At 38.5% G+C, this 24,361-nt stretch overlaps 2 protein-coding genes and 1 non-coding gene across 4 annotated transcripts; 1 reads left to right on the forward strand and 2 right to left on the reverse strand.

Annotated features, from left to right (window-relative positions):
- Positions 1-265: 265 nt before the first annotated feature.
- csrp3 (cysteine and glycine-rich protein 3 (cardiac LIM protein)) lies at positions 266-6,465 on the reverse strand. Its single transcript, XM_056259088.1, has 5 exons — positions 6,326-6,465; positions 3,985-4,153; positions 1,965-2,094; positions 1,635-1,728; positions 266-384 (listed from the first exon to the last, which is right to left on the reverse strand). The coding sequence occupies exons 1-5, from the start codon at positions 6,462-6,464 to the stop codon at positions 311-313; spliced, it is 606 nt and encodes a 201-aa protein (XP_056115063.1). The 5' UTR covers position 6,465; the 3' UTR covers positions 266-310.
- Positions 6,466-9,495: 3,030 nt separating this feature from the next.
- Positions 9,496-9,568, forward strand: trnar-ucg (transfer RNA arginine (anticodon UCG)). The gene has a single exon. It is a non-coding gene; the product is annotated as a tRNA-Arg (tRNA).
- Positions 9,569-10,344: 776 nt separating this feature from the next.
- e2f8 (E2F transcription factor 8) lies at positions 10,345-23,643 on the reverse strand. 2 transcript variants are annotated; one of them, XM_056259199.1, is made up of 14 exons: positions 23,339-23,643; positions 22,255-22,345; positions 21,864-22,115; positions 21,603-21,759; positions 21,194-21,505; positions 18,291-18,452; positions 17,214-17,351; positions 16,903-17,106; positions 16,055-16,139; positions 15,503-15,965; positions 13,697-14,014; positions 13,436-13,571; positions 12,368-12,690; positions 10,345-11,136 (listed from the first exon to the last, which is right to left on the reverse strand). In XM_056259199.1, the coding sequence occupies exons 2-14, from the start codon at positions 22,336-22,338 to the stop codon at positions 10,987-10,989; spliced, it is 2,784 nt and encodes a 927-aa protein (XP_056115174.1). In that variant the 5' UTR covers positions 22,339-22,345; positions 23,339-23,643; the 3' UTR covers positions 10,345-10,986. The 2 variants fall into 2 exon arrangements, with proteins under 2 accessions (XP_056115174.1, XP_056115175.1); XM_056259200.1 differs by having other exon boundaries at positions 21,603-21,750; positions 23,339-23,642.
- Positions 23,644-24,361: the final 718 nt, after the last annotated feature.

The following is a 24,361-nucleotide window of genomic DNA, read 5'->3' on the forward strand; positions in this document are numbered from 1 at the left end:
CGGTTTGGAAAGAAAGGGAGAAAACATGACAGAATAACACGGCGGATATCGCATTTTACTTAAAATTAAACATTGACTTTTCAATACCAACCAGATACAATACTGATTTTTGCAGTAACTATTTTTTTTTTTTTTTAAATGGCGTTTATCGCGTGTGTGTTTGTATTAATTTATTCATTCCACCATGATAAATGTCATTGTTGTATTTCGACTGCCACTAGTAGGCGATTTCCCACAGTTGGGAAATTTCCCACAGTCCCACATGTTGTGTGCAGTGAAAAGGAGGCTGCACTGGGTTGGTTTAAACTTGTCAATCAGTGTCCTCGACCACGCCCATGTTCCCAAGGCCCCGCCCCTTTGGACCAAAGTTTTTGGCGTAGCAAACTGAAAAAAAGAAAGAAAAAAAATGGACAAAAACTTTAATAATAATAAAATAAATCTTGGCTAAGGTTCAACTAGTATTCAGCAATATTCCATAATTACCAATATTTTTAGAAACACTTTACAATAAAGTAATTTATGTATGTAATAAATTATTCCTGTGGTATTAAAGCTGAATTTTCAGCATCATTACTCCAGGCTTCAGTGTCACATGATCCTTCAGAAATCATTCTGATATGATGTGCTACTCAAGAAACATTTATTGTTAATGTCAATGTTGAAAACAGTTGTGCTACTTAATATTTTTGTGGAAATGGTGATACTTTTTTTAGGAATCTTTGATGAATAGTAAGTTCAGTCATTAAATTTATTAAAGCATTTATTTGAAATAGAAATAAAAATAGAACGTGTAACATAAATGTAATCACGTTTGATCAATTTAATGCATCCTTGATTAATAAAAGTATTAATTTCCCTCTCTCTCTTTTAAATCTTACCACAAATATTTGAATGGTATCATTGTTTCCACAAAAATGTTAAGCAGCTGTTTTCAAAACTGATAATAATCAGAAATGTTTCTTGAGCATCAAATCATCATATTAGAATGATTTCTGAAGGATCATGTGACACTGAAGACTGGAGAAATGATGCGGAAAATTCAGCTTTATATCACAGCAATAAATTACATTTTAAATTGTTTTAAAACTACAAAATGCTTATTTTAAATTGTAATATCTCACAACATCACTGTTTTTACTGTAGTTTTGATTAAATAAATGCAGCCTCGGTGAACATAAGAGAATTGTTTTCAAAAACATTAAAAAATTGTAATGTTTCCAAACTTTTGACATGTGCTGTACATTATTCAAATTAAAAGTTGTATCTGTTAATGATATTTAATGGACCGGAACTAACAATAAACAGCATTTTTTTTAAACTAAGGTTAACAAAGAAGAATAAATACTGCACCAACTGCATTACTCATTGTTAGCTAATGGGACCTTAAATTGTTATTCTCATTCTATCTTAATATTTAATGCAAATTTCTGTTAGCATGATCAAAAATAGTCATCATGATGCAACTAACACGCATCACTCAGGCTTTAATCACTGCTACAGTATTTGTGCTCTTGATCGCATCGATTGGCCTGTAATGGCTGTTGAACAATAACTAGGTCTATCAAACAGACCATCTATTGATTGTCTAAGTGATATTAGAGATTGAGCTGGCAGTCTCATTTGATTGATCGTACCTTTACAGTAGAGCTCTCCGTCTTTATCCGTCACCGTGGTGGACTCCAGGCTCTTCCCACACAATAAACAGCGGAAGCAGGTTTTGTGCCAGGGCTGTTGGATCAGAACCAGTGACAGACTGATAAAGTACTACGGTAAAATCTGCTTTACACAGCACTGACCTGTGACAGCAGCATATTGCAGGAGTGCTGAGAATGGAACTGTTTCTCAAAATCTGCTTATACCGGCGGTTAAATGGTTTAATATTAATACATTTCATATCATAACACAGCATATAGTAGCAAAAACTCTGAGCCAGCTTCTGGCGTTCATCGTAGCTGCAGTTTTACCTTTCCAGCGCCCATGACTTTCTCTGCTGCGTAGACTGCTTTGGAGCAGCGGGGACATCGATCCGTACTCCCAAATTTCTGCGCAAACTTGCTTGGGTTCGAGTTCGCAGATGTCGGACGAGCTTTAGGCCTTAATATGTTAAACACACACATAAGAAACACAAAACAACAATATTCTAAATTCAAGTGTAAAAAAATCCTCTAAATTCTTCGTGGCCGTTTGCACGACATCACCTTTAACTAAAAACGTAACGTTTTTTTTTTGGTCGTTCATTTACACGACAACAGCATTTTGGTGGCCTGAAAACGCAACATTTTGAAAATTGGTTTCAGTGCAAGTTTTTGAAAACGATACTGTTATGATCTCCGTTGTAAACTACATTGGAACTCAGTTGAGACAGTTGAAGCCCATTTTTAGCGATTTTTGAGCACTTCCGTTCCTGACGCGCAGACTCAAACCGACTCAAACTAACGGTACTGATCCACTTTTGCGACACGACTGAAGCGTGGTGTCGCACCCTCTCCACATTTGTAAGTTGATGCGCGTTCATCAAGTTTACCACTATGGGCGTGGTTTTGACCCAGCGGCCAGTCTAGAACAAAGGCCCCTCGAGAGACTACTTCTATTGGATAGACGCGTCGCGTTTGACGGATTCATTTGCATAAAGCTGGGCATCGGCCAGCTTTTGGACGCGCAGCATTTTTTCAAATGAAGCGCCGCCTTCCCGGGATGCTTTGCGGGCGCGTTAAAGTCGCGTGACGTCACCCATAGGAATAAGGGCCTTTACATAGTCAACGCGAGCAACGCGAGCAAGCAACGCGAGCGACGCGAGCTACGCGCTCCTTTTCATAGTACACAAGCGTCACCGGCGATGCGTGAAATGCAATACACCGATCGCGCAGCAGGGGGTAGTAGAGTCTAGAGTCGGGTCACGTAATATTCAGATCAAAATGGCAACTGAAGAGGAGTGCATATTGCTGATTTTACATCGGCGGCAACAAAGGATGTATACGAACAAGCTCGCATAACTTTTCCTCTTCGCCCGCCATTGTATTCAAATCTTCTTCTTCTGTAAACATAATAATATACCTTTTTATGTACATTACTTGCAATGTCGCCCCCACCGACAACGCATAGTATTGCGTGCATCGGCGCGTCGCGTATCAAAAACTAGGATGACACATTTGGCTACGCATCGACGCATAATGGCGGCCGAAGCGTAGCGATGTGTAGCCTTGCGCACGCGTATGCGTACCGATGCGTTGACTATGTAAGGGCCCTAAAGCGGAGCGCGGCGCGACTGAAGTGTTGCACGGACAAGTGGATCAGTACCGTGAGCTTGATGACGTGAGCAACCTGTCTGACAGACGTTAATCTTCTAGTAGCTGTGCGTGAAAATTGCCAACGTTAATCTTGCAGAGACGGGGAACTTGAGCAAAGAGTTGTTTGGCATGAGTGAGCAGGAGTAAGTATTCCGTTGCTTTTATGGACTCATTATCTATGGGCTTCTCCCTTGACGGGACGTCCCCCCGATTGCCTGCGAGCTTCTCCTCCTGTCTGTACGGTAATTTCTGTACAGCGCGACAGAGAGTCGAGTGGTTATGACGCAATCGTTAGCCTATTTTTACAAAATCTGTTTCTACGGGGCCATAATGTAACATAGAAGGTAATGGAGCCCTTTATACATTGTCGTGTTTCTTTAGAAATAAATAATGGACAAATGGAGTCTTTAAACGCCTCAGATGTAAAGTTATTCGCTGTCTAAGTGACGCCAAAATGAATGGGAGTCAATGGAAATGCTAACGCAAGTGAAGTTCTGCTACAACATGGCGGCACCCGGCCGGCTTCAACTTCCGGTCGATGGATTACCCCCTTGTTTGCGTTTTCAGGCCCAGTTGTTATGTAAATGAACGGCCAAAACACATAAAAAAAATATCTGTTTTTAGTTGAAAACAGTGGTGTGTAATTGACAAGGTTTTGTGTCACTACCTCATGTGAAAGATATTTTTAAGGACATACTCTTGAGGCTGAAGTTCTTCATTATTCACCGGGTCCGAACTCAGCGCTCCGGCACCCTGGCCGTACCCGTAACCTTTGGGACCGTATTTCTTGCCGTAGCAGGATTTGCAGTAAATCTCAGACTCGTGTGCTGCAACTGTTGTGCTGTCCAAACCTTTACGACAAACCACTAAAAAACAGAAACAAATCTGTGTTCAAATATGGCATTGATACCATATCAAATATGTATATGAGAATTAAAAATATACACTAACATTCAAATATTTCTGAAAGTCTTTAATGCTTACCAAGGCTGCATTTATTTGTCCAAAATATAGAATATAAACATTAATATTGTGAAATATTATTACAATTTAAAATAGCTGTTTTCTCTGAATTGCTGAATTTATTTCTGTAATGCCAAGCAGAATTTTCCAACCTGATCTCATGCTAATATATAGCAAACTATTTTACAAGGTGGCAATTTCATAAGAATGTATACAACGTACAGTTTTTAGGAAAAAAATGAGCATCCCTAAACATAACTGTCTCTGGGGCATCAGCAGATCATAAAATTTTTTTTTAGAAATGATATTTTACGGATTCATATGAATTAGCACGCAATTCGCCAAAACATAAAATAGTTACAAATCGTATTTAGAAATTGAATTTTCAGCATCATTACTCGTCTTTAATGTCACATGATCTTTCAGAAATCATTCTAATATGATGATTTGCTGCTCAAGAAACATTACTTATTAACATCAACAGTTGTGCTGCTTAATATTTTTGCAGAAACCATGATACATTTTTTCCGGATTATTTGATGAATAGAAAGTTTGAAAGAACAGCATTTATTTGAAATCGAAATCTTTTGTAACATTATAAATATCTTTACCGTCACTTTTGTTTAGTGCATTCTTGCTGAATTAAAGTATTAATTTCTTTAAAAAATAAATAAAAAAAAATCTAACTTTTGAACAGTGGTGTTAATATATATATATATATATATATATAGACTAGTTGTATTGAGACCAGCAAAACAAAAAAATACAGCATACTACATTCAACACAAAATCTGAAATTCTTGGATCTGATATGAGAGACAGAGTTTCGAGTTGTCCCGTGATCTCCTCCAGAGGGCTGTCATCTCCTGTCTGTGTTCCTCAGCTGCTGCGCTTTCAGCCAGGATGGCTCAAGAGGCTCATGGGAGCTTGGTTTTGTGTCTAATTTTGGGCTGGATGAACAAGAGGCTGTGAGAGAGCGAAGTATCCCGGCCGCTGTCATCCGCAGCAGATGGAAACAGGCTCTTGAATGGTTGAACTGCAGGGGTGTGAGCTCTACCACACTGTTACCAGTCACAACACCCGTCCTGGCACGACTCGAGCGTTTAAGAATTAATGCTGTGCCACTGAAAGCTGTCTGCTCACTGGGAAGCATTTCAAAGAGCACTCTTGATTTTGATGGGAGTTAGTTTGGTTTTTTTAGCTGTTTTTTGGGGGAGGACCTCATCAAGATTCATTAACTAACTTAAACTGATATAACATACATTAATAAAAGAATGCTGACTGAAAGTTTATTGCTCTATCCAAATATGTATTGTTGCTATTGAAGTAAATATTTTGGTAAAAGGTAAATCTGTTTTCAAATATCAAATATAATAACAGACTCGGTGAAAAGAAAATGCACATTTGCTCAGACAAGCGATAAGTCTATGTTTTGATCTATAGTGAAAAAAATTGCATTTTCAGTCATCTATCCTATTATCCATATTTTGCTCTAAAATATCCATGCTTTTTAAAATTCGTCAAACTGGCTAAAATTGCTATGGTAGATATTCTTGTTATTATTATGTTTTTACCTGCTTACCTGAGAGACACACCTGTAATTTCAAAATGTCGTAAAAGGAAAATCTTAGTCGCCATGAAATCAAAATGTTTTTTTTTTTTAATGGAATATTTTAGTATATATTATAAATGATTTATCCGTGCATATCATTATTTCAGGAACCCTCATAATCTTTCATCGAAATAACTTCCCCTCCCTCTTGTGGCGACTTCTGTGATGATGTGTTTACTGGCACGAGGGCGGGGCAACCTGTCATTCGCAAGAGATCGACCAATGGCAAACCACAACCGTCCAATCAATTCCAGATGGACAAAATCAAGTCCCGCCCCACATTTTTCTTGTTGGTGAAGCCATTTTATGATATATGTCACAATAGCGAAGAAAAGACAATCACAACTTCCATTTCATGCCGACTTTAACTTTAACTTTTTGATTCTGATATCTAATATACCTTTAATTTTTACTTTAGTAAGTAAGAGTAACAATTAATACCTGAATTGTATTGTGGACTTACTGCAAATGAAGCAGGTTTTGTGGAAGCTCCGGCTGTTGCACTGGATCTCCTCCGCATGGTAAACCATCTTCTCACAGGCCGAACATTTGGCTCCTCCTCCCCAATTTGGCATCCTCGTATCTGGCAAAGATTCTGACATTTACAGGAACGGGAAGAGACACAATCAACCAAAACTGCCAAAAAAAAACATCGACTTAAAGGGATGAGTGTTACAATCAGTTTACTAACTGTGAAAATGTATCACCGTTTTTTGAAAACAGGGAGAACAATTGACTACCTTCATTTATGTGATATGTGATAGGTCAGATATAAAAATAGATGTATCCTATCTCAAAGGAATATGTCATTTAGTCTCTATCTCATCTCTTTAAGCAGGCAGAATATCACCTCACTAGTGTGGAATGCAACGATAAGAGTCCAGAAATAGGTCTTTTATTAATGGCACTGCCAGATTAAAAGAAGTGCCTGCTTTTGTGTGGCTAAAGGAATGCCATTTATTTTTGAATTATTTATTCACATTGTTATTATTTTGTATGTATTTCTAAATTAAAACATAATTGGATCTCTCTGCTTTGTAAGAGAGAAAACATCAGGGATACTTTAAGACCAAAATATGAATCAGTAACACTAAAAGTCATTACACAATGCATATCAAATAATGAATTAAATACTTCAAATTACATTTGTTTCATGATCTTTCTAAATATATAAATGTAGGCTGCTTGTTATCTGCTAAGCGATCGTGTAATACTAATCGAATCACTTTAAACCTGATGAATGAAATTGTAGAATCACTTGCTTAATTAAATAAATATCAATAGGAGTGAATTCAGGTTGTTTTGGACACTTTCATCCCAATGGCAAAAAGTGTCCCACCATGAGTTGAGTTCACCCCTACATTGTCAGTACAGCACAAATTATGAAGCCATGGTCAGACATTAAAATATAAATGTTCAAATTCTACTTACGCAATCTTTTTTTCCCCCTGGAAATTATGTTTTCTCCTCTGTCCCTGATGATGTCCATTTCTGGCCCTCTACGGTAGGTCTTTATATAGGCTACTGGGCGTCACTCCCTCAGCTCCAAACACACACTCATCATTTCAAGAGGACCAAAGGGTGTGCTGACATTCAGATTAGTCCATCCTCCTCCTAAATTAACAGCTGACAATACACAAATGCAATGTAGCGGCATGGTGTCCAGTCCTGAGCGCAAATTTTCGACAAACACCACAACATTTGTTCCCAATTTTAAAGGCTTGGGTGTTCGGCTGCATAAACACATTGAATCTGTCTGTATGGCTGAATATTAAAACTGATGATGACAAGTTTTGAATGATTATGTAAAAGGAAAGTCTGTCCTTGACTAGCATCATTTCTATGATACTTCTAATGATGGAGTATCTGATTCAGCACATTGCATTTGTTGGTTATGTGGTTGCTATAGCCTATGTGTTGTGGTGCCTATAGGCAGTGCCAGCTCTGACTGCTTGGCCACCCATGTTGCGAAAGCATTTTAATGGCTTTAACAGCTGACTTTTCTCTGTTCAAAGAACTATGGCACTGGCACAAAGGCCACATGCACACTCCAGCTGAACTAAGTTCTCACTTCACCGGTTTGGTCCGTTTACACTTGTAGATGTTAAGTGATTTTCTCTAGATTTGAAGCAGGATTTTTTTTACACCCCAATAAAATCATTGGGTCTTACCTGAAGCCTGCCACCCCTGAAAAAAAGTTAACCCACTCCTTGAATGTTTGGTATATTTGACCATTTTTCACTTATTATGAGGAAGTTACAGTTAAATGTTCTCTGAACCATCTGAAAAGAAGAGTATGTGGGGGAAAACGCCTCTTTATGGTGTTAAACGCACCCCTACTGTTTTCCACAAAATAACCAATAGATTAAGTCATTATACGTTTTTGTTGTTGCTATGCACTAAGCTGACAAGAGTGATGTAGAAGTATTCCCTGTGAAGCTTACACTGCATGGCGAGAAAACAGATTTCATGGTAAGTGATCTAATTTTCAGCAGTAGCCTATGGAAAGAAGCGTTGCTTTGCAGAACATAGTTATATATGATATAAGAATAGTAGTTAGGGAGTACATGTTATTTAAGGAAAATATAATTATATTTTTAGAATTGACAAAAAAAATTCAAACGTAGTCTGTGGGGTAAAACGACCCCAGCAACTTGGGATAAACCCCCAGGAGGCATCACTTCCCACTAATATTACTAATAATTTGTTATATTTATATAGGCTAGTGCTTTTCTGGGTACTCAAAGCACTTTACATATGGAAGGGGGGAATCCGTTAGCATCAACTAACACTAGCATGGTTCATTTAATAAATATTCATATTTATCTATCGTTGGTTTAACTTGTCTTTTTAATTGTAAGCTAAAAATTGCTTTGATTTTGCTGCATGTAAATGTATAAAGCAAATAGCTTTTTTTTCAGAATGGGGACATTTGTACAAATTTAGCCTATTTAAAAGATGAATAAAACATTCTAATAACATGAAAACAACTAGGATAACTTCTAGACAAATTTAACTTTTTGTTTCACGGATTTTTTTTTACACAGTCCTTAAGGTGGGCAACAAAACAGACTAAAATGTTACAGAATAACGTTACATCAATGGTGTTTAAATATCCTTACTTTTTTTTGTACTGTTTTGAGAACATTATAAAAAGACCGATGACTTTGAACAACAAGCTGGGCTTATTAGTAAAGGATTGATTTGCCCAAAGAAGATAACCCCATGTTAACCAATTCTGTTAAGCAAACTGGCTAATGGTAAACATTTTTTTTATTGTTGTTAATATTAAATTTTGTTACCTGCTTTTTTAAATTATGGTTTTAATTACGAGACTGAAATGCTTTGGGTTATGTTTGTAATCACTGAACGAGAATAAACAACACCCTAATAATAGACCTTATTCAGAGCAGCGCCATGACAGGTATGAAAGCGAGACTGAGGGATAAACTTACCGTGTTTTCAATGGCATCCGCTGTATAAAGCTCATAGATCACTTATAATTTTCCACAGCTCAAACTGTCTGGAGGTTTCTTTGTCTACTTAAACTTCTTGGAAAGATATTTTTTTGCAGTGTGTCGTCAGCAGAACAGATCAAAGATGCGACTGATGTGAGTCACGAGCTCTCCAACCGGCCTCGTGGCCTAATGGATAAGGCGTCTGACTTCGAATCAGAAGATTGCAGGTTCGAGTCCTGCCGGGGTCGTATCTTTAGTGAAATATCTTTAGGGATTATTAAACAGTCACTGGGGAACTAAACTACTGATGAGTTTAGCTACAACTCCGAGTCCCATGTGTATGTGGTGTGAAGCAGTGATATGATAAACCAGTGAAGTGTACTAATATGCGTAAACTAAATAAAAAGAGGGTGTTACACATAGACAGTAAAAAATTGGGTATTACAGCATCCTTCACTCTCATATGAATGTTATTGGCTGTGATAGATCCAGCATCAACTGAACTATATAATTGTGTAGTATAGTCTATAGTGAAATGAAAAACTATATCAAATGCATTTTTTTTATTCAAAATGTTCTTTTATAGTATAAAGGTGGATATATAAGCATGTCCAACTTTATCAGCATGCGTTGCACACAGAAGTATACTATATTTTATCGCCCAGCTCTAATCTGCTAAATGCGACTTTAAGGCATGATTATAATAAAATATTATAAACATTGACATGATTTTTTTTCTGTAATGCTGCTTCGAAACAATGTGCGTTTTGAAAATAAATACAATTTGTCTTGACTTACGCTCAAATGTTAACGTTAAGGTTGCTTTAAAGTGACAATGGTTAGTTTAAAGGTCAAGTTTGTAAGATTTTCTTAAATGTTAAAGTACATTCTCTTAACCTAGTTTAATGTTCACATTGACTACTATTAGTCTGCCCGCCGTCAATCTCTTTCCAGCTCAACCAATAGCGTGCATTTGGGGCGTGGCTTCTTTTCACCAACAATTAACACACAGTAAACACAAAAGTAGAGCACATTCATTTATCTTTATTTCATATAGATCCAACTGTAAAGGCAGTTCAAATAAATGATGTGCATATTGTAATATTACTAGAGTTCATTAACATAAAATACAATACATCTACAATACTTTATAACACCCTTAATCTAACATTCTCCCATATTAATTCAACATATCACAATGGCCAACTTATGGCTATTTAATATACTGTGGTACTTTAACACTTTAAGTCAATGCCACTCGCAACAAAATCTTTCAATTTTGGCAATTTCTAGAATCCCTGAAATTAGATTTCCTTTTAACATTTCATACAAATATTTTTTCATTCTTTCTTTTTTAACCCTACATTTACAGCATTTTAGAAAGAACAACCTGAATTATACTTTAATTTAGCAAATAAACCCTTAAGTATCTTCCTGTCAAATAGCGTAGCACCATGTTTGCATGCTGTCCTGCCTTCCTCGGGCTCGGCAGTGGAAAGCACCAAGAACCACAGATTTATGTGTGGTTAATGCAGACCCTACAGTAAAGTACAATATAAAATCGACAAAAACATAAAAACACTCGAAGACAAATAACAAGCACACACAATGGCTCAAACAGAACAGTGTTTTTTTTAGCAGCATAAGGACTGCAAGTGTGGAGGTCTTAGGTGTCCTCTGGACTCACATCAAGCTTTCTCTGAGGGATGTAGAAGTTTTTGGGAACTGTGGTGTTGCTTACAGTAGAGAAGGAGACGGGTGTGTGAAAGAAACTCTGCTGGAGGGCTTGACCGCCTTTAGGTGTGGTTACTAAAGCCTGCAGGAGAGAGAGAGCAAATATGCAAATTACTGTCTTAAACAACCATGGACTATTCACACAAACCAAGGAAGGCTCAAAGTTACTGATATGGAAATTAGACTATAGTCCAAAAGCTTTAATGTTTTTAAAAGAAGTCTCTTATGCTCAGCAAGGCAATATTTATTTGATCGGAAATCCAGTAATATTGTGAAATATTATTACAATTTAAAATAAAAGGTTTCTATTGAATATATTTTGAAATGTCATTTATTTGTGATGGCAAACTGAATTGTCAGCATCATTACTCCAGTCTTCAGAGCAGTGCTGGGTAGATTACTTACAAACTGTAGTCCGTTACTGAATACCAATTACATTGTTGAAATTGTAGTTAGTATTGTAATCTATTGTTACACATTTGATTACTTTTGATGTGACTTGTTTAAAACAAATACTATATCGATAAAAAATATTTTTGTTATCAACAACATGAAGTGCATTAAACAATAATAATTGATTAAATCAATTATTAATAATAATTGATTAAATGTAAAAAATGTTAAAATAAAAACAATACAATTAAAACGAAGAAATATTGTATTTGTTTATGCTGTGTGGCCTCTCAATTTTCCATGACATTCTAAACATAAGCAATAGTTTATACACACACACACACACACACACACACAAAGCGCCACATAATCCATTATAAATAATTCTAATAAGATCATTTTATATGTTGATTTGATGTTTAACATTTCTTATTATCAATGTTGAAAACAGCTGTGTTGCTTAATATATTTATGTGGAAACAATAATAATTCTTTTTGGTGATTAGAAAATTCAAAAGGAAAACATTTATTTGAAATGAAAATCTTTTGTAGTTGTCACTTTAACATTCATCAATTTTTCATTCATCCTTGCTGAACAAAATTATTTATTTATTTGGAGGAAAATAAAATCTTACTGACCTCAAACAGGAAAATACTACAGGCACAACACAATTTGATATTTTGTTATTGGCCAGTTTTTTTAAAATTATTTTTATTAATTTGAAGCAAAAAAAGATTTTCAACAGTTATCCATCTAGTCTAATGTAGATTATAATATTTTAACTCATTATATTATGAATTGTTAATATATATGGTAATACTAATTTACATTATATAATTTCACAAAATAAATAAATAAATCAGCAGTAACTTGTACATAATCTCTTACAAAGAATTGTATTGCGTCGCAGTTGTTGTACCTGTGGTATGCTGATGAGGGTGACGGGCTGTCCGTGTATTGAGGCCGGCTGCAGAGCTCGGCCAGGAGACAGGGGCTTTACAAAGATCATGCCCTGGTGAGGGAGCCCTCGGTGGGGAGATGGAAGTGTGCTGGACGCCTCAGGAGTGGAGTTTGGTGTGGTGGTGCCGGGGATAAGGCCCAGGTTCTGCAGTGTGAAGTTGAGAATAGCAGGACTGGGGCTGTGGATGCGATGGCCGTGAGAAGGAAAGTGGGACATGTGCGGTATCCGGTGGAGAGGGAGCCGGGTGGGGGTAACTTCTTGAGGAAGATGGGGTCTGGAACCTGGAAAGAATGGGAATGGCTGTATCAGTGATTGTTCAATTCATTACATGCAAGTTTAACTGTATGAATACCGCTCTGGACAAAAACCCATTTGGCTTGGTAGGTCACCGTGATTTTGCCAAGTAATACATGTTCCTAGATATTTTGTTGATCCTGGAACAACATTCCTGTCTCAAAATTTAGTCTAACCCTATCCCTACCCCTAAACCAGGGGTGGGGAACGTTGATCCTGGAGGGCCATTGTCCTGCAGAGTTTAGCTCCAACCCTAATTAAACACACCTGAAGCTAATCAAGGTCTTCAGGATTGCTAAAGTTACAGGCAGGTGAGTGTTTTTTTCAGGGTTGGAGCTAAACTCTGCAGGACAATGGCCCTCCAGGATCAACGTTCCCCACCCCTGCCCTAAACCCAACCCTACCAATAGCTTATCCCTAAAATCAGAGGGAAATGATAGATGAATAACACTGATATAGAAGCACCTAACCCTGGTTGTAAGCCTTAACCTGACATAAACTGTAAACGTTTCCCTTTAATCTGATTGGTTGTTTGGAATATTGTTCTAGGATCAACAAAGATGTTGATCCAGTAACATGTTGTTCTTTGTGAAATCAAGTTCACCTGGCTAGTCTAATGCTCACTGATGTTTATTGTGAAACATTCTGGACTATATGACATCTCATCTATGTTGATTCTATCCGATTGATAACTGGAATCTGGATAGGTGCTTATCTTGGGTACTTGCATACCTGCGTTTGGGGTGTGGTAGATATTGTATGTTGGCGTGGAGGCTCTGGAGATTTCTCCAGTGGAGTACTGTGGATCTCTGAAGTTGAGGATGGACTGCTGAGGGATCGGAATCAAATAACCTGCAGGGATCAAAGTCTGATGCAAACAAAAGAAATTACAGTCAAGATTGTAACTCTTTAATGAAAATAAAAAGCAAAACACACCTAAAACAATTAGGATAATTCCTACATAAGGAATTTTCGAAGATGTGTGATTCCAACCTCTGTATGCATGGCTCCAGATGGCAGCCCCATGTCCTGAAAGGGAACGCTGATCTTCTGGGCCTGCGACTGAGGTGGTCTAACAGGGGTCAGTCCTGCCTCGTTGTCTGAGGTCTGAACCTTCTCCTCCTTCTCCAGGAAGGTCTCCACGCTGTGCTCCAGAGGCGCTGTGCTGGTGGGTAATGAGGGAGGCTGGTTCTCACAGGGCTTGGTGAACTCTAGATGCAGGGCTCTCGGGGAAGGCCGGTGGGAGACAAAAGACCCTCTACGGGCCTTTAGACGAGCTTGCAGAATCTCACACAGCTTTGGAGAACCGCTCTTAATAGGAAACAAACACCAGAAGGTTGAAATTGTTACTAAATGTAGCCAATCGAAGTTTTTCACCCCAATGTCGTTCCAAACCAGCAAGACTTTCGTTCATCTTCGAAACAAAAATGAAGATATTTGAATGAAATCTGAGAGCTTTCTGTCCCTCCATTGACAGCTACACAACTACCATTTTGACGCTTCAAAAAGTTCATAAAGAGATCGTAAAACGAATCGAGCTGTTTAGTCCAATATTTCTGAAGAGACCCGATCACTTTATACGAACAGATTGAATTTAGGCTTTTATTCACATATAAACATTCATAATCTCACATATCAGTTGTGGTAAACGGAACTCAAGTATGTTCGCTTGACATGCGAGAAGTTCTCAGGAACCAATGAGGTTCATTCTCGTGTTACGCAGCACGTTTGAGCTTTAGTAAGAACCAATGAGGTTCATTCTCGTGCTACGCAGCATGTTGGAGCTTTAGCAAGAACCAATGAGGTTCATTCTCGTGTTACGCAGCATGTTTGAGCTTTAGCAAGAACCAATGAGGTTCATTCTCGTGTTACGCAGCACGTTTGAGCTTTAGCAAGAACCAATGAGGTTCATTCTCGTGTTACGCAGCACGTTTGAGCTTTAGCAAGAACCAATGAGGTTCATTCTCGTGTTACGCAGCATGTTTGAGCTTTAGCAAGAACCAATGAGGTTCATTCTCGTGTTACGCAGCATGTTTGAGCTTTAGCAAGAACCAATGAGGTTCATTCTCGTGTTACGCAGCATGTTTGAGCTTTAGCAAGAACCAATGAGGTTCATTCTCGTGTTACGCAGCACGTTTGAGCTTTAGCAAGAACCAATGAGGTTCATTCTCGTGTTACGCAGCACGTTTGAGCTTTAGCAAGAACCAATGAGGTTCATTCTCGTGTTACGCAGCATGTTTGAGCTTTAGCAAGAACCAATGAGGTTCATTCTCGTGTTACGCAGCATGTTTGAGCTTTAGCAAGAACCAATGAGGTTCATTCTCGTGCTACGCAGCATGTTTGAGCTTTAGCAAGAACCAATGAGGTTCATTCTTGTGTTACGCAGCATGTTTGAGCTTTAACAAGAACCAATGAGGTTCATTCTTGTGTTACGCAGCACGTTTGAGCTTTAGCAAGAACCAATGAGGTTCATTCTCGTGTTACGCAGCATGTTTGAGCTTTAGCAAGAACCAATGAGGTTCATTCTCGTGTTACGCAGCACGTTTGAGCTTTAGCAAGAACCAATGAGGTTCATTCTCGTGTTACGCAGCATGTTTGAGCTTTAGCAAGAACCAATGAGGTTCATTCTCGTGTTACGCAGCACGTTTGAGCTTTAGCAAGAACCAATGAGGTTCATTCTCATGTTATGCAGCACGTTTGAGCTTCAGCAAGTACCAATGAGGTTCATTCTCGTGTGTTAACATTTACAAAATATTCTATATCTATATATTTTTTAGCGAACACATCAAGTAACCTCACCTTTGGCTCTATCCGCTGCAGTTTGGATGGACTTCCCACTAAGCTCTTTTCTCCACATGCTCGTTTAAGGGTTGGGGGACTTGTCGGCTCTGTACCGTGTGATGACTGGTGGTTGGTTTGGTTACTGTTAGTCATGGCAGCCGGTGATGTCTTTGCGTTTGCACTCCCTGGGCTCTCAAATGTCATTGAACGGACCGCTAGGCTGGTGGGCTGTGGTCTTAGAGAGGTGGGGTGCATGTAAACAGCATATGACCCACCTGCCTGGTGCTGAGGAAAAAGAACCGGGATGATCGGGGAACACTTAGTCGAAAGGTATGAGATCGCCCCAGCGGGCAGAACTGGGATCTGCATTCCTGAAGGCCCATAAGGCTGATGATTGCTAGAAGACGAGGATTCAGATGAGTGTGAAGGGCTTGCGTTCAGAGCGTCCGTCACCTCATTGTTCGGTTGAACATGATGGACCCTGCAAGGCAAATCCTTAGGTGTTATGTCTGAAATTGGTAGTTCACCGTCTTTTTTCCGTTCTAAGAAGCAGAAGTTATGTTTACTTACGTCGATTGTTCATCTAGTTGCTTTTTGCAGATAGCAGCCAGATGGGCCATTTTGTTTGTGTAGAACTCACTGTTTGCAGAATCACCTATCAGACAAGAGATGGATCATTAGTTCATTATCAGAACATTATTTGGCTCTGTAAGATTTTAGTTAACATGAACTAACAATGAACAATATTTTTACAGCATTTATTAATCTTATTTCATGTTAATTTTAGCCTTTACTAATACATTTTTAAGATCAAATGTTGTATGTTAACATTAATTAATGCACTGTGAACTAACATGAAAATTTATTGACTAATATTAGTCAATACAGGTTAATAAAGGCTGCTTACAATATATTATTCATTGTTAGTTAATGGATTAACCTTAATGTGTTACCACTTTTTATGTTTTTGAAAGTAATCAAAAACACGCTCATCAAGGCTGCGTTTATTTTTTATAAAAAATACAGTATAGTCAAGTCACATTTATTTATATAGCGCTTTATTAAATACAGATTGTTTCAAAGCAGTTTCACAGTGATGACGGGAAAATGATGCATTTCAGCTGTTGTTCAGAAACAGTAGTATTGTAAAAATTATTACAACTTAAAGTAATTGAAATAGTGTATTTTAAAACATTCCGATGATGCAAAGCTGAATCCTTGCTAAAAGTATTAATATCTCTCTCTCTCGATTTCAAAGAGACAATCTCAAGCTGGGAGGCAGGAGGAAGACAAACTTGAATCTTTTACTATTAATAATGACTGACCTTAGTTGATATCTGAAAATAGAAAATTCCCACAGAAAACAGAAGATGATCAGTCAGTTGCTTGCTTACGATAAAACAACAATAATGGCTCACCTGTCATTTTAACAGGACTAGAAGGTGCAGAGTTTATTTTCCTGCGGTCGCTCTGTATGCTCTTAACCAGCTTGACTAAAGAATGGTGGCGGGTAAAACCTCGCTTTGTTCCGGGGGAGGAAAAGAGATTTTTAGCACAGTTATCAACAGAGGAACGAGACTCCAGAGGCCGTGATGCTGATGATGTAGTAGAGGTCCCCAGAGCTGTAAACATAACAATAAATGATATAAGAAGTGAAAACATGCACATTACATCATAAACACCATAAGTCTGATTAAGATTATAAACAAGTCAGACAGGTCACACTCACCCTTTGGAGATGGTAAGTCTTCTGGTCCAGTCCATTTGAAAGCAGGCTTTCTTCCTCTATCCTCAGTCACATGCACTTTCTTTATCAGCTCTAGGCTGCTCAGAACATTTGCAATGTCATAAAGTCTGCGGATCTTAGCTACAAACAGAAAAAAGGAATAATCAGTTCAATCTTCACTACAATCACAGGAAAATTACAGAGTTTTAGGGTAAGTTTACATGACAACGATGTGACGTGAACATGACACTTCGTAAAGAAAAATTACGCGCCTATAGACTGAACACGTAATACGCATGATGACATCAACTTTTTGTAGTTTACAGATGATAACAGTATATATTTTTTAAAAAGTGCACTTTGAACCCCGTTTACAGGCCCACAAAAAGCTGTTGTCATGTAAATGAATGGCCAAAACGAGTAAAAAGTTTTTTGGTTTTTTTTCAAAACGTTGTCATGTAAACCACCAAAGCATTTTTAGCCAACTGAAGCCACCTAGCTGTGAGATTTGCATTGAGCGTTTTGGCAGCGCAGCGTTTTTTGCTTGCTATGATATGGAATATCCGAGGAAGTGTTACTAGTATCTCATCTCACAAATAGTTTGTTTCTGTATCGTTTCTGTTTAAAAGTGTCGATACAATGTAAAGTATTTGCTTTTAAATTATTTTGTTCCGTTATTATGCTTGTTGTTGTCATCTGTTGACGTTGCACAAGCAGAATCTGGAGGTTGGTCAGTGTTGTATTTGTCCCGCCCCTCCTCCACTGTGATTGGACGGTTAGGTAAAAAGTGACAGCGATGAGCGCTGTGTTTTACTCAAAGTTGAACATTCCTCAACTCAAGGCGACTGGTAAAAAACGCCAATTGGAAAAATACACTAGCCGCAGGAAAAAAACGCTTTGGTGGACACACACGGCCATAGACTCAAGTTTTTATTGGTTGAGGACATTTGATTACCGGTATGCACTTTTTAAAAGATTTGTATCGGTTTTCAACCACCAAATGAAACGGAAAACATAAGTGCCCTCCACTGTCACAATGATCAGAGTGTATTTTATATGTACGATGAGAACAGCACTCACTTTTGAACTTGTTTTTGTCCTGATCCACCAACTGATCTTCACCGATGAGGATCTTGGCAGCTATTTCAAGACTAACCACTGGAGGGCTGGACACCAGGAACAACATGACGAATTTCTGACTCATCACTCTCAGAGATTTGTCTTTTCGACTATTCGCTGAAGCTGCAGGGAAAAGGCAAAGTTAACAGGTTTTATTCACGGAGTATGCATAGCACGAATCTGTGTTTTAACGAACAAATCATGATTTGTTTTGTTACTTTCGTACTAAAAAGCTTTCTAATTTTACGAAGGGTGGCATTATAACCATGTTGAGATGAAATGTTAGACATATATTTCATCTTAAATGTGCAGTATGTAAAATTGACAGCTAGCGGTTGAAATGGTTAACGTTACTGCAGTCAAAAGTTTCTCACGACAAGTCCTCCTCAAGACTCAACGCTCTTGTGGGCTGCCAGATTAAGAACACGCAACAGGAACGAACGCTATTGACGACAGAGAGCCTTACACTGTGAGATGATGAGTTTTAATACGCCTCTGGTCGTAGAGCTTTTTAGATGGATGCTGAGGCTTTTAAGGTCGGGTAGAATCGGCAATCTCTGACCTAGTTTGTTTGCTGGCTTCCATGGGTGCGATATGCTGCGTTTTCTGCCCACTGCAAACTAGGTGTGTTGAAATACTATCGGGTAAATTGGCAGTGTGAGGAATCACACAGACCAAAACAAAAACAGACATTCCCAAACAGAACTAACATCTCGAAGTAGAATAACTGGCTAGAATTGCTTTTCGGAGAAACAAGTACCGTATTTTCCGCACTATACGGCGCACCGGATTATAAGGCGCACCTTCAATGAATGACCTATTTTAGAACATTTCTCATATATAGGGCGCACCGGATTATAAGGCGCATAAGATACTGCAGTCAAACGTTTGACTGTGTTTGCGTTATGCATCCACTAGATGTGCTAAAGGGAATGTCAACAAAACAGTCAGATAAAGTCAAACTTTATTAAGCGTTCTGACAACTCCGTTCACTCCCATGGTAACGTTGTTCAAACGTTAAAGGAAAACTCGGGTCGCGCGCGAACTCGACAATCAACTACTGTGGACTTCGACCGAAAACAGGAAGTAAATACGGGTATGTGAGCCGGCTGAATAAAGAGATTATTCCTGCCTTCATGAAAGCTCAGATCACAGTTGAGACTGATATATCAGCCCAGGCATCCACGGTCCATTGGCAGATAGTGGCGTAAGTCGCCCGGCGCTGTCTCCCCGTCTTTGTGAACGTGTGTTCACCATCCATAAATAAGGCGCTCCGAATTATAAGGCGCACTGTCGTTTTTTGAGAAAATTAAAGGCTTTTAAGTGCGCCTTATAGTGCGGTAAATACGGTATGTGAACTTAGCATGTTTCCTAAATCTCTACAAACATATTATGGTAGATTTTTGCTTTAGTACAGTAAAAAAATAAATAAATACAATCTACACCTTAAAATATATTTCATCATATACAGTAAGAAAAATTGCATTTCAGCAGCTGCGATGTTTGACCTGGAGTGACTTATAGTCAAGTTTAACTTATTTTCTGGAAATACGTTACTCCATATTAACATTAGAACAAAATTAAGAACAAATTTATGTGCGTACGTATTAGGGGTGGAACGATACACAGAAGTCACGGTTCGGTTCATACCTCGGTTCAGACATCACGGTTCGGTACGATTTCGGTACAATGGAGGGAAAAGCAAAACAAATGCAGAAGGCATTGTATTTTTTAAATAAGTTTTATTAATAAAGGCATAGAACCAGTTTATTTGTAGTGCACTGACAATAGTTTTATATAATTAGTTTATTAATTAAATTAATAAAAAGACAAAAAGACCTTGCGATATGTTTGGTAATTGTACCTGAATTCATTTAAAATTAATTTGCTATATTTCAGATCAATATATTTGTTTTCCTTAATTTTAATTAACATTATTAATTAACAATGTAACATTATTCTCATCTGAATTATAAATAATTGATTTCTGTATAAAATAATACTACCATTAAAAACACATTCGATTTTCTTTTTTAATCAATGTAGAATGTGTAAGATTAGTGCTCCGAGGACAAGAAATGAAAACCAATGCGATGAATGTCCAAAAGATGGAACACACAGACTGTTTTGAAATGGAGTTGGATAAATATGTTTTGCTTTTAAAAGAGAGTGTGTGTGTGTGTGTGTGTGTGTTTTTGGTTAGGTGACAGTTGTAGGTTACAGTTTGACAAGAGTTTACAGTGTGACAAAAGCACAATGTTGTGTTTTATTGCGAGTGTACACACATTTAAGTAAGGTAACTTTGCAGGTTTAATGATCTGTATGAACAAAATGACGGAGTATGTTTCCACTGTTCGATCGCGGCCGCGCCTCTCTCTCACACACACACTCCAGCATTGCAATCTTGACATCGCAGCCTGTTCATTATGCGGTCACACCAAACGCGAATAGAGCGTTAAATTCGCCTCTATCGCGTCTAGTTCGACGCTAGTCCAAAGCGAATAGGACGCGCGTATAAAGCCAACGTTTGAAGTGAACGCGCGTTCAGAGCTAAGCCGATGGTACAGTTTATGTGTCCCTAGAGAACCCGCGTATCTAACAGTAGTTCCGCATTACATTAATTAATTTTCACGCGAGTTTTATTTATTTTTATACCGTGTATTCTCCGTGTAAATTCGTACACCGAACCGTGACGCCCGTACCGTTTCGGTTCGGTACGAATACATGTACCGTTCCACCCCTAGTACGTATGTGTTGTGAATTAGGCGGACGTTTTTCGTGAGAAGAACACACAGTTCTCCTGTGTGTACAAATACAAAATAATGAATGAGACCCAATGTCAGGCTGTGAAATAGTTACTGTACCTGCTTTAGGATCTGTTCCTGAAAGCTCTGCTTGACCAGAGTCTCCATCCATATCAAAACCGGACATTTCTTCATTCTCCTTCTCCTCTCCCTCCAAGTCGAACTCTCTCTCTTCTCGCTCTAGGTTCCTTTGACGGATCTGGTGCATCAGTTGCTCATAGCGGTTCTCTTTGCCAGCCCGCTTTAGCACGGCAAGTGTCTGCGCAAGTTTCACCCGGCCGTGCCACGTGTAGCAGTTCTTGGCCAGCCGGCTGACCATGTTCAGGCTCTCGAGAACATTCATGATGTCGTAAATACGACGTCGTTCCACATCTGAGAGGGTAGTGAGAATGGAAGCCATTAGGATTGATGAAACATACATTATTGATGACTGAAATAAGTAGTTTTGTTTGATCAGCGAGTGACTTACTCAGTTCGTTTGCCACATCGTCGAGGCTGATTTTGTTGTTTACAGCAGGATTGGGGTAGTTTGGGTACCTCGCAAGAAATTTGTAACACAGCAAACCAAGGCTTTTGTCTTTACGACTTATCTGGAGCTTTTCTACTTCTTCCCCTTGCTCAGTCTCCTGTGTGGCACGACAGTGGAAAACAAAGCAGTTTAGCAATACAGAGGAAGAACTGCAACAAATACTGAGACAGAGTTACACACACAGACTTGTACTGATGATACCTGTGAGTTCTCCGATTCGCCACTGTCCACGGCTTGTTCTTTCTCGCGGTTGCGAATCTCAGGACTGGCCGCACTGATAAGCATCTTCAGGTTGGAGGTGGGTGTCCAGGGCTCGCTAGACGGTGCCTCAAGGCCCTTAGTAGGTGTTGTCAGGGGCCCCATGTTACTATGGCTCTCAAGTGATGAAGCTTCAGATGCTGAAGCCTTATTTGAGTTTTTTAGTGGTGTTTGTGGTTCGACAAAAACATGCCCCTGTTCCATAGAAAACACAATAGGTCATCATGATCATAATCACACTTTTTAATTTTCATGTAGTAGGACAATAATTTGTTCTGGTTCTTCAAGTCACTATTTTGTTGACATTTGTTAAACCAAAATACTTGTAACTGACCTTGTCATTTGTTGATGTTGCCTTCAATGGACTTCTTAAAGGCTTCTTGATTAATTTTTGACCTTCTGATAATGTACTGGACATTTTCCACCTAAAAAACGAACACACGAGGCAACGTTTCAATAATCAACGTTCACTTACACTGTTTAAATTACAATAAATCAATCATACCGTTTCTTCACAGCATTATACAGTCTTGGAGACAACATTGTGAAGATCAGCCTCGGGTATAACCCACACACAGTTAAAACTAATTTTAAAAATGTAACAGATATGAATAAATGTGCATAAATCAAAAAGTATTTTGATTTCAACTTAGTGTTGATTTTTTGCGCTTAGCAATAACTGACAAGCGTTCCATCGAATGGCTATGGAGACCTTAAACGAAAACACACCCCAAACTGACAGCGGCCAATGAGAGGGCACGAGGAGGCGGGACTTCAACACGTCCCGCGCGCCTACACACTTTTTGAAATCTTGGCGCGGAATCTAGCAGATTGCAAAAGACTTAATCCGGAAGTTACTAACTTTACTACAACTTTAAAGAAATCGTTTAGCTGCCCGATTGTCTTGCGCTTTGAATAATTCAGCAGTCTAGACAAACTATTAATATTCCCGAGTTTTATAAATGAACTTACCCGACTAACGTTACTAGCATAGGTAGCTAATAACTCATTGACTTATCTGCTGTATATTGCATTTAAATTAGAATGTGGTATATAATAAGCGCTCGGGAATGAATTATGTACATATATACGTTCGTATTTACATCAAGATTGCAGTCATGTTGGCTCGTAACACTACAAAACTAGAGGTTTCAGTCAGTTAGCGCGGGTTAAAAATCCAGAGAGCCGCCAGTGTGATGTGTGTCCTAAGGGTAAATGTATGATAATGAAATGAAATTAACGTACGCATTATAGAACAAAACTTTGTTTTCGATTAATTTTAGTAAGTAAAACGAATGTTAGTAAGCCTAAGGCAAACAATCCTGAAACGTATCCGCAAGCTTACAGCCAACTAACGTTACCTCACATTACACAGAGTAAAATTACAAAAATATGACAAAATATAAAAAGCTACTCACCCAAAAAGAGAAATGTACCTCTCTCACATACTACTCGGCATCGGTCGTGCCTATAAATTGTATAAATCCGTAGGAATACTTTACAGGTACTGTAAGTATCACACGTTTACAGTTGCAGTTCTCCAAGAATTTCGGATCCAACACTTCTGTAAGTTAACCCAAGTCACATTAAAGTAACCGTGAATAAATAAAAAGAGGAAACAAACTGCCTTTGGTGCATAACTGAGGAAAAGTTGTATGTGTCCGTTTCCTAGTGAGTAAAAAAGTTTATTTGATCAGTCTGACCATTTCGTCCCGCCTAGATACTGGACACACAGCGCGCTACACCCCGCCCCGCCTCCACACTCATCTCCGCCAATCACAGCTCGAGGAACCCAGACTGGAGGTGGAGTCAGACTTCCGGCTGCTACTACGACAGCAGGTCATGGGGGTAAACAACTCGGTGAACCAGGTTGTTACTTGTTGGGCGAAATAAGCATTTGTCAGAAGTTCAACATTACCTAAAAACAATAATATGTTTGGAAAAATAAGAGCTGCAAAATGTGTTTCTATTTGTAAACATAATAATATTGATATTTACCTTTACTTTATATCTTTTCATTTGTTAATTCACTGTTTTTGATTTAATTATTTGTTTGTTTTATTTTTATGTTTATTCAATTATTGGCCGTATTTGTAATCTTCAAAACACATTTTCTTTCAGTTGTAAGAAGGGCCTAAAATTAACACCCGGTAAAAATCGGCGTTGGCAAGTATGTGAAACGGTGTTACGCGGCAGTTCGCCGGTAACATTTTTTTTAATTTTAACAATGTATTGACAAAACAATGATACTCTGGACAGTTTACGGGCCAGCGCTGCATCGTCACGAAAGTTTAAGCCTTGACAATTTAAGCGTAAGGAGGGGGGAGCTAATTTTGTTATTCGCGCGCTGCACCCAGAAAGCTGCGTCTCAAACAGCTTGCAGATACTGAATTGAGTTTCTTCTTCTTCTTGCACTTGAGCGGACAAATTCGCACAAAGTT

Source organism: Rhinichthys klamathensis, unplaced genomic scaffold, assembly GCF_029890125.1.
Source record: "Rhinichthys klamathensis goyatoka isolate OS25496 unplaced genomic scaffold, OSU_Roscu_1.1 h1tg000165l_1, whole genome shotgun sequence".
NCBI lineage: Eukaryota > Metazoa > Chordata > Actinopteri > Cypriniformes > Leuciscidae > Rhinichthys > Rhinichthys klamathensis.

Coding starts and splice junctions, on each gene's coding strand:
- csrp3 (XM_056259088.1), bottom strand. CDS start 6,464: ATGTCAGAATCTTTGCCAGATACGAGGATGCCAAATTGGGGAGGAGGA. Junction 2,095..3,984: donor GAAGAACTTCAGCCTCAAGA/GTATGTCCTTAA, acceptor TAACATATTAAG/GCCTAAAGCTCGTCCGACAT. Junction 1,729..1,964: donor AAGTCATGGGCGCTGGAAAG/GTAAAACTGCAG, acceptor CTGATCCAACAG/CCCTGGCACAAAACCTGCTT.
- e2f8 (XM_056259199.1), bottom strand. CDS start 22,338: ATGTCCAGTACATTATCAGAAGGTCAAAAATTAATCAAGAAGCCTTTA. Junction 17,107..17,213: donor AGACTTACCATCTCCAAAGG/GTGAGTGTGACC, acceptor TTATGTTTACAG/CTCTGGGGACCTCTACTACA. Junction 14,015..15,502: donor TGCAGCGGATAGAGCCAAAG/GTGAGGTTACTT, acceptor TTTCCTATTAAG/AGCGGTTCTCCAAAGCTGTG.